Source organism: Seriola dumerili, unplaced genomic scaffold (assembly GCF_002260705.1).
Source record: "Seriola dumerili isolate Sdu_G_001 unplaced genomic scaffold, Sdu_1.0 BDQW01000202.1, whole genome shotgun sequence".
Lineage (NCBI taxonomy): Eukaryota > Metazoa > Chordata > Actinopteri > Carangiformes > Carangidae > Seriola > Seriola dumerili.
The window spans coordinates 787,109-797,721 of NW_019174457.1; the positions used below are offsets into that span (position 1 = coordinate 787,109).

The 10,613-nt window shown below is 41.4% G+C and overlaps 1 protein-coding gene across 1 annotated transcript; it reads left to right on the top strand.

Moving 5' to 3' along the window:
* Positions 1-1,371: 1,371 nt before the first annotated feature.
* LOC111228189 (membrane progestin receptor alpha-like) lies at positions 1,372-5,613 on the top strand. Its single transcript, XM_022753991.1, has 2 exons — positions 1,372-1,459; positions 2,791-5,613. Exon 2 carries the CDS (start codon positions 2,832-2,834, stop codon positions 3,894-3,896), a length of 1,065 nt encoding a protein of 354 aa, XP_022609712.1. The 5' UTR covers positions 1,372-1,459; positions 2,791-2,831; the 3' UTR covers positions 3,897-5,613.
* The last annotated feature ends 5,000 nt before the right edge of the window (positions 5,614-10,613 follow it).

Consider the following 10,613-nt stretch of genomic DNA (forward strand, 5'->3'; position numbering starts at 1 on the left):
CTTGAATGAAAATGTAAAATCTGGAAATGATCTGAACTGATTTGGTCAAACTCCTTTCATACTCTGTCATCATAATGTCTGCTCGGCCCATGTCTGTGCACATGTCTGTGCATGTAAAAAGAAGAAGAAGAAGAAGAAGAAGGAAAAAAAAAAACCTCAATTAAAACCAACAGCAGCTCTGGAGCAGACTGTCACTGACAAGTAATGTTCCCGGAGCCCCACGCGGTCTGAATACCAGAGAGCTTTTGTCTATTTTAGGACAAATGCGCTGATTAAAGTTGTTTTAAATTCTTCACTTTGCATCCACGGAGGGATTTAGGCGACTCTTAGACGACTCCTGTGATTGGAGGACGTTTTTCGTAAAGAAATCTCAAGTTTACTGTCTGTTTAACGGTGAACACAGCAGAAAATAACTGTCTTCACCACTTAAGCCTGAACGCATCTCTTATGCATACAAATCTGACGGGATTAAGGCAACTCACGTTTGAAGTTTTCTTTCTTTTTTTATTTTTTTTATTTTTTTTTTAAAAAGACATCTTCCTCCTTCTGATCCACCCGGTGTTTCAAGTTGCAAACACAACACGTTTTCCGGTATCCCTTTTCACAATAAAACACAGCACTAGTTGGCAAGGCAAATTTATTTGTATAGCACATCATAAAATATGAATAAAAACAGAAGTAAAAAGCATAATAATAAAACATTATATAAAAACATTATAAAAACAGATTATACAGAACAACGTATAAAACTGGATTATAGGCCTAATTATTGAGGCAGGAGCATCACTTTAATGTTGCATGTGTGTGGCTATTCTTAGCCCACTGCTGAGAAGATTAATCTATAATATGCTAATACTAAAATAATTCATTAGTTGATTTTATTTCTAATGTGAATCTGCAAATTAACTGTTAATTAAGTCTGCCGAATAAATGTAGTGGGATAAAAAGTACAATACTTCCCTCTGGAGAAGTAGGCAGGTGTATGGAAATACTCAAGTAAAGTACAAGAACCTCAAAATTGAACATAAGAGCTCAAGTTTATATTTAGACTTGGAATTTGGTTTTTTTTTCATACTTTTATTTTACAAAATCAAATTTGGTTTAGTATGTTTTATCAACTCCAATCTGCATATACTTTTTCTATACGTTTATCTGTTTCATTCTTGTTAATTCTTTGTTTTTTGTTTTATTGATAGATCTGACATTATTAACGGAACGATGTAATTTTTCAATGCAAAATTAATCATTGTTTTACAATTCGTTAAAAGAATGAGGCTTTTATTTTTATGGTAAAATCATGACACTTCCGGCCTCGTTCTAACGACGTCAGCTTGATTCTGCTTTCTCACTTCAGAAGGAACGATTCAATCTGTTGAATATTTGTCTCGGCGGGCGGAGGAGGAAGAAGAAGAGGTCATCTCAACCGTGAACACGTGAGGAAACGGGCAACCACCTCAAGGTGAGACGTTCAGGTGTCCGTTTATTTGAACAGCAGCTGAATACTCTGTCAAAGTGATGGACACTAGGTAGGAGAAGTTACGCCTTTGTCTCAGGCTGTGGCAGAACTTTTCTGAAGTGCCTCGGGCTGAACCTCAGACCTTCACAGCAGCTCGACGTTAACTGTCAGCTCGGTCGTCACGACTCGGTTTGGGGGTGAAGCGAGGTCCGTTAGATGCTGGACATTGGGCACAGCAGCAGGTTCTCACAGGGGCGGGTATAGAAAAGAAAGAAAAAAAAAAGACTGGTGGCTGGGGGCTACTGTAAGGAGGGGGAAATTAATTAATCCTAATGTCTTAATGTTCATTTTAAAATGTCATCCATTACTACTACTACATCTTGTTTTACTGCATCTTCAGCTGCAGAGACTTTTTTTTGTAGTTGCATTGCATGACCATGTGTCATAGAGGGTCTATTGGTTTTATTATTTATTATTTATAATTAAATTGTTTTTATGTTTCAGGAATATTTTTTATATTATATAAGTATATGTATTTTATGTTTCAGTTATTCTTTTAATAATACATGATTGTATTATCTTTTATATTTCATGTATACTTTTTTATAATATATACTTATATTATTGTATTTTATGATTCAGGTATTATTTTTATAATCTATAATTATTTATTGTATTCCATCTTTCAGGTATAGGTAAGGTAAGCAAAGCAGTGAAATTAGGGTCGGACTCAGTGGCAGAAAAGGAGATATCCTATCATTGAATACGAGATATATTATTGAATATTGGCCCAAGTCTAACCACATTAACTATCTAACCGCAAAGCTTTACATAGAGTAAATATAAAATATATGCAAACACACCTACAAAATACATTGATATAAGTGCTTAAGCAGCTTGTATAAATACTATAACAGTATCAGTAAAGTTGTACTTTATTTATTTTATTTATTTAATCTTTATTTAATCAGGCCCCACCTGTGGCCTTCCCCACAGCCAGGTACAATCAGCCACAGCTTTACGAGCCAGAGGCGTGCTTCTAGCAGAGGGTCTGCAATCACACCATAATTAGATAATTGCCGATCCTTGCGGGCGCGCACATGCCTCTGGGAGTTTAAAACATCTAGGTCTGTGGTTCAGTGGCCTTTGGGACCCCGACCCAATCAGTTTTCCTCCTCCTTCCAAAACACACACACACATACAAAAAAAAAAATCAGGTAATCAAGATATTTTTAAAGGTAGAACCTGATGCGACGCCGACAAACAGCCACTATAAAAGTTTTAACAAAGAACCGTAGTGAACCTTTTTTTTTATCTTGAAATCCTCCCTGCAGGAACCATCCAGGAGTGCATCTGTTAACAGCTGTCGACAGTCATGGCGACCATCGTGATGGAGAGAATTGGGCGAGTGTTCATCAGCCTGCAGCAGATCCGGCAGGTTCCTCAGATGCTGACGGAGGCCGCGCCCTCCATGCCCGGCACCGTCAGAGACAGTGAGGTTCCCTCGTACTTCAGGGAGCGTTACGTCTGCACCGGCTACCGACCGCTCAACCAAAACTGGCGCTACTACCTCCTGTCCTTGTTCCAGCGCCACAATGAGACCCTCAACATCTGGACTCACCTGCTGGCGTTCTTAGTGTTTCTGGTGAAACTGCGGCAGCTCTCTGAGACTGTGGACTTTGTAAATGATCCTCATTCGTGGCCCCTGTTGATCCTCATCCTGTCCTCTTTGGCCTACACTGCATTCAGTGTGGCGGCTCACCTACTGGGTGGCAAGTCGGAGCTGTATCACTACACATTCTTCTTTCTGGACTACATTGGGGTGGCACAGTATCAGTACGGCAGCGCCATCGTTCACTTTTACTACGCCGTGGATGAGAGCTTGCACAGACACGTGCATGGCCTCTTCATGCCCGTCGCCACCGTTCTCAGCTGTCTGTCATGCCTGGGGTGCTGCTATGGCAAATACTGCAACCACAGCCTACCGACCTGGGTGCGGAAGGTGTGCCAGGTGGTGCCCTCGGCGCTCGCCTACCTGTGGGACAGCAGCCCCGTGGCGATGAGACTCTTCTCCTGGTCCACAGCCAGCGATGACCCAGCCTTCTTCTACCACTTCGGCCAGGTGGTTTTCTTTCTCAGCTGCGCCTTCTTCTTCACCTGCCCGCTGCTGGAGCGCTGCTTCCCCGGACGCTGCGACTTTGTGGGACAGAGTCATCAGGTGTTCCACATTTTTCTCGCCTGCTGCACCCTGTGTCAGATTCACGCCTCGCACCTCGACTACGTGAGCCGCAGGGAGCTGTACACGCGTCTGCACGGGAGCGGTGAGGTGGCTCTCTTTGCGGGACTCTATGCCGTCACTCTGGTTGTGTGTGTGCTGATTGGTGCCCTCATGCTGAGGAAAGTCAAACAAGTGCTTGACTGCAAAACCAAGTCCAAATAATAGATTGGATGTTGGAGGAACTGCAGTGACATGTGCCTTTCCTTCCAGACGTACTGCTTTGACAGAAAGGGAACAAATTATTTTTGCTTGTAAATGTAAATAGCTGTTTGAACGTTTCGTAACAGTAAAGTCGCAGGTTACAAGAGGGATACATACTGATGTTAGGAGTGAAGTATTTTGAAACTCATCTGTGTTAGAACTTTTGGAATAATTCACAGAATCAGCACAATCAAAACCTCACAATTTGCAAAGATTATCAAAATGTGGATATTGTTCATAAGAGTGTTACTGGTAAAAGAAAAAAAAAGATAGACGACAAGCAGTTAACATGCAGATAAAATAAATCTCTTTTTCTTTTTTCTTTTTTCCCACAGCACTGTGATGACGTATTGAACAGTATCTTGAATGTGCAAATATTTATTTTGAATATTTTGAGAGTGAGTGCCTCCTGTGTGATTTCACCCAGGATAATCGACTGTTGAAATGATTATTGAAATGATGAAAAAGTGATACAGTAATCACGAGAGCCGACACTTCTCCTATGCAGAAATCTACTTCATAAATGAAGTACAGACACTATAAAAAAAGAAATCTACTATTTTACAACACGCCGGTGGCCTTCGTCATTGTGCCTTGAAAAGCCCTGTGTTGCACATTTTATGCTAAGTTTAGCATAAAGTTGCTGCTGATTGAGTATTGCATTAAAAATGTACTGTAACGTGCTTTTCTCAGCCCCTGAGTGCCGTTAGATAACGGCTCAGTGTTGATTCTTTTTAGGATTGAAGTTTCCATCACATGATGAGATGTTTGTCGTTGCCAGTCTGAGATTTAGATGTTTTTTTAATGTTTCCGTTGTGCTAGCACGAGCTCGACTCCATAGCACGTTTATATATAATTGAATGTACTTTCTTTGGACTGTGTTTAAGAAAGCTGGATATTTTATGAGCAATGTGTAATATATAATGAAAGTCTTAACTTTTTTTTTTGACTATATCCTATTTTAGACAAGCAGTATCTATAAGTAGACTGTTTTGTGTTATGCACTGTATATTAGGATGTCAGCTATCACTGAATATCACTGTATTGTGTCTTATTGGAAATCTTGTCTGAGGCTTTTGAGTCACTAGGGAAAAGCGAGTGTGGGTGTTACATGAGTGTACTAATTAAAGATAGAGGTACCATGATGTATAATGTATGTCTTTGGGAGATAACAATGCCTACTACTGAGCAAGATGTAAAAAAACAGTGGGATTGAATTAAATAAATGTTTCTTGGAGGCAGAGAAAAATCATTTTTGTTAAACTATAATTTCAAGTGTGTAACACTGACTAACGACGTGACGTCTCATGCAAATAACAACATGCTTGTTGCCTTCATTGTCATCCTTTAAACAGAGTAGCTTGTAGCCTACCTCCAGGCTCCAACAGAGAACTGTATTTTCAATGACGGCGACGACAACAGTCATTAAGTAAAAGTTAAACCTCTCTTGCATGTATACTGTCTGATCTAATACCACTGCTCTGCCTCTGAATAATGTCTGATCACCTGACACTCCAGTTGGGAATTGACTTCTGCCTTATTGTGCCTGTTTTTTGTGTCGTTACGTTCTCTGTCTCTTGATGCACCTTTTATTTTTGTTTTTGACATTCTGTTAAACCTGTAGGATTTTCTCCGTTTTTTTTCTTGTGATTGTCAAGAAGAAAAATTAAATTAAAGTCAATGGTGTTGTCAACTGTAATTTCTCCCATATATAAGAAAAGCCTTTTTATATCATGACATTTTAAAGAGGATTTACAGTGTGTGTTGTACAAATACTTTAAAGGTGTTCATGGAAGAAGGATTGAAAAACACTAGTTTATCATTACAATCTTTTGATGGGAAACACAGCATGCCAAATGTGATGGCTGTTTCGTGATGGATATCCCTGAATGGTTTAATTGGTCTCCATAGCAACCTGTTAAACAGTGTTCCTCCTAGCAGGGGCAGGAGGAGGGCCTCAGCTGTTATTTACATACAGTAAGGATACACTTGACACTGTGATGCTGGTAATTTATGAGCTGAGACTAAACACTAGCAACAAGTGAATCTGTGCCTTTATTGTCCTGGGTCAACGTGTAAAAATACAGGCCTGTAGGTAGAGAAACTATATGCAGTGAATGAGTAAATTAAACACCTTATTTTTTTTTTTCATTCTTACTAATCAGGTGACCTCACTATCTGTGTCAAGTAGCCATTAAACAGACGGAGCAAAATAAAGGGATGTCGCGGTGGCAGCGGTTAATTCAGTCAATGTAGGAAACAGATGTTCTGTTTCATCCCTCCCTCCCTCACTGCCAGCGCCAGTAAACAAATGACGCATAGGCTACTCGCCTGGCCGGCTATACCCACATGGAGTCAGTTGTTTGTCTGCATTTGTGGAAATTGGTCTGCTAGATGTTCTCATACATGTCCTGTTTCCCAGAATTCTCTAACTTGATCTGTGGCCCAACTGTCTGCATGTGACCTTAGATTACCTTCCATCCACTGTGGTAACCTGTGAGAGTCCCTTTCCGATTTACAAGCATTAGTAGAGCACCTTAACGTGTTAGTGCAGGCTCACCTCCTCCCACTCGCCCATCAAGTAAATGCCTGAGACTCAGATGAGAATGGGATTAAAGCAATATCCACACAGGGTTCAAACTTTCTCTTTCAAAAGATTGTGAAGGTGCATTTAGCCCTCCAGGGTGATCCATGTCCAGAGCTGCAGGGAGCTGAGCCTGCAGATCAAGAGGTTAAGAATGGCTGTGGACCTCCTGCAGAGGTGGGGGGGCAAGACTCTATTCACTGTAGGGGAAACTGCTCTCAGTGCTGGGGATAAGATTGTGCCAAATGATGAATCAGCTGTTCACCAAATTGGCAATCTGTACCTTCCCTGGATCACATCCCTCCTGTCTGCTGCCTCACTCATTCCCCTGACCCGTGTGCAGATGTTTCCCGCTGCTGCTGCTGCTGCTGCTGCTGTTGCTGTTGCTGTTGCAGTTGCGGTCGTTCTGAACGGCCACACAGTGAGGTGGAATGAGAAGTCAGCCGACGTGGAGAGGAGGGAGGTGTGATATCCTTCGCTGACTGGGTGTGAATGTCGGTCAGTTGGTTTTTGGAAAGTTAAGAAATGGTCGAACGCAGTCGCCTCCTTATCCAGTGTCAAAAAGGTGGACGCTGCTCTCTGTCCCCTTGAAGATCAGCAGTTACAGTTCAAAGTTCACCAACTCTGCTTAAAACATAAATTGATTTCACCTTCTCAAGTGGATCCTGTGGTTGCGTGGGTTTGTTTTCACATCCTGGTGATCAAACAAACAAGATGTAACACGTTAGTAAATGAGCTTTAGAGCTTTAGAGAAACGAGCTCCCAGTGTAAATGCTAAGCTACGCTAACGCTCCTGGCTCCGGCTTTATATTTAACAGTCAGATATAAGAGCGGTGTTGATCTTCTGAATATATCTCAAGTATATTTTCGAAAATGTTGAATTATTCCTTTAATTATTCTCTTTTTTTTCATGCTTACTTTCCAGACGTTTGCCTGTTTTCTTTCATTCTTTCTTTTTGTAATTGCCAAATTAAACTAATGGTCATCAGCTTAAATGCCCTTCACATGAAGACATATTGGATCTTTACCATACACTGCCTTCAAAGCAACAGCAGTCCCTGTCCCAGTGCGTCTGTGTCTGTGGTACATTTGTGCTGCCCCCGTGTGTTGATGATGGGACATTTATTTGAGGTAAACGCATCAGCAGAAAGGCCTGGTTTTTTATTCCCATGGCATGAATTGTTTTTCTACTTCCTCTGGTGCAAACGTCAGAGATGATACTGTTCACCTCACTTGCAGAATGTCAGATATATCGACCCCCCCCCTCCTCCTCCTCCTCCTGGCCAGCTCTGCGGTGTGGCTCCAGTCCCACCGAGCGCTGGTGTGTGTTGGTCCATGCTGCACGGCTCAGTTACTCACTTAAAACCCTGAATCAGCTGAATTATGGCGCTGTTGGACTCTCTCCCACATTCCTCCTGTCCGACTCACAATAGAAGGGGCCAGTCTGCTTCCCTTTTGATAACTTACCAAATTAAATTTCATCCCTGCTCATTAGACTTCACGGGGGCTCGAAATACATTTAAATACGTTATAACCGGCAACAACACACAGCTGGTTTGTCAGCGTCTTGAGTTTGACGTCTTCTAAAACAAAACATGTCATAGACGCATGAATCAAGATTATTTCAAGTGACTAACTGTTGCTGGGAAGTCGAGTGGTCAGACAGAGTTAACCAGAACTGGACAGTCCCCCGACTGAATCCTCTTGGCAGCCATGTTTCACATTCAAGTATTCTTGAGCAGCTCTACACACCCTCTTATTTATTGTATTTTCCTCACAGTGAAAGGTTCTTTTAGTCGAGGGATTTCTTTTTTCAGTTGCGCAATAAGGAGTCATCAGTTGTTATTAACCAAACAACTACAAGTTCAGCGCATTTTGGTACAGAGTGAAATATATCAAATTTTTTGAAAGACATTCATTGTCCCCAAAGGATACCTCCTCTGGTGATCGCCTGACCTTTCCTTTGACATTATTGGATATTAGAAACTTATCTTGACAACTATTTGATGGCCATGACGTTTGGTAGAGATGTGCACGGTGCTCAGAGGACGAATCCCATTGACTTTTGAGATCCTTATTCAGCGAAGCATCTCATCATCTACCGGATGAACTGGCACAATATTTTCTACAGACGTTCACGGTCCCCAGACGATGTATCCTACTGACTTTTTTGTTCCCCTGACTTTTTTCCTTTAGCGCCTCCATGAGGTTGAATTCGTGATTCTTTTGTTAAATGTCTACTGTTGGATGGATTGTGATAAAACTTGGTACAAACATTCATGTTCCCCTCAGGATGAATTGTAAAAACTTTGATGAGCCCCTGACTATTCATCAGGTCAAAACTTGAATCTGTCCAATCACCAAATACTTGCCAAACTAATTCCTTTCCATCAGCCTCAGCTTTTTTTTTTTGGTGCTAATTAGCAAAATGTCTGCATGCTAACATGGCAAACATTATACGTGCTTAGCATTAGCATATTGCCATTGTAAGCATGTTTGGTTCAAACCTGTGCTGTACCCGAGAACAGCATCACATGGCTGCTATAGCGCTGGCTGTAACGAATTAACGAGGAGAATATTTCAAGAGACAGAATTAGAGCATCGCAACTATTTTTAGAAACATTCTCTTACATCTCTAAACTTTCAGATGGTAGTGGTGAAGACTTGCCGCTTCACCGTTGTGACCACACACATTACAAGGTTCACTGTGTGTGGTGCTGCTGAGTGATGTGGCTGCTGGCCTGGAACACTAAATCTTAGAGGACGAGTGAAGGCCTCCTCTGTGCAGCTGGATCCATTCTCCAGAGGTGTGTGTGTGTGTGTGCAGACTGCATGTTCAGGTTAGAGTCCTGTGGTTACAAAAGTCCTGTTGGTTGTAGTCATCGCTTTTGTCAAAATAAGCCGCGCTGCACTGTCTGATCTACACAGCTGCTATATGCAAAATATTCTTGACTTTTGGATTGAGGAACCAACCAGGGGAAAGTATGTGCCAGTTAGACCAGTAATAAAGGACTGTAAATCTTTCTAGCATCTCTACCACTTCAACACGTCTCATATCGAGCATTTCTTGTGGTCTAATTGAATAGCCGATCCAGCAGGCAATTTTTGCAGAAATGAATTTATAAATGTCTCACACTTTGTAGCTGCTATAAAACATGTTGAGACAGCAGGACAGCACATTTGTAGATATAAAAACAAATTAATTCCAGCCTGGATTTGTGAGTAAAACATCCAGTGTTGTGTCCACTGTGACAGCAGACAGACTTTGAATGGGGAGGACAGATGGAGGGGGTCGGGGAGGAGAGAGAGAGAGAGAGATACCATGGACAGCAGTATATACTGCTGATTGTTAATTATAACAGTGAAAATCACAGTTACACCCACAGGTAATGGTCTCCTGTTTAAATGTCAGACAGCAGACTTTGTGTTTAAAGGCTTGTGTGATTATAGATGCCGTGAGAAAGAGTCATGTCTCCCGTGCCGCCACTGATGATGACATGCAGAAGGATGCTATGAGGTGGTTCAACCTGGCAGCAGATAGAGGAAGCTGAAGAAAGCGTGGCACCGTCAGCATCCCCACCCAAGAAGATCAGCCTGCTGTTTCACGCTGAGAAGATGTTTTAGTATGCAGACTCCCTGCAGTTCTTGAAACAGGTTAATACATTTGAAATCCAAAAGATTTTCATTAAATAAAACTTTTTGGTACAGTTTATGGTTGCATTTAATTTAGCCAGTAACACCTATATTCCATATGTATTTACAGTCTGTTATGTCCTTTTTTAATAGAGGATTTCATCAGCAAACTGCATTTATGTTCCTCAGAGCAACAGGTTGAAATGTTCTGGTAACTCTTACACCCATAACGAAGCTGTATTAAGTTACTACAATACAAACCCAATTTCCCTACTTCTGCTGCTTCACAGTGAAAGCATTTAACTGTAGAGTCAAGTCTTCAATGAGTAATGTTTTCTTAATATTAATAAAGGCAGACCGGTTAAGTATTCAAGCTTTTACAGAGCAATCCAGGTGTTGGTCAGCTGGATTTTGAATAAGGGATCCAGAACGGGTCTGGACCGAATTAACCGACTTCATGA

What these genes read in the sequence shown, in the direction of transcription:
- LOC111228189 (XM_022753991.1), top strand. Translation starts at nt 2,832, where the DNA reads ATGGCGACCATCGTGATGGAGAGAATTGGGCGAGTGTTCATCAGCCTG.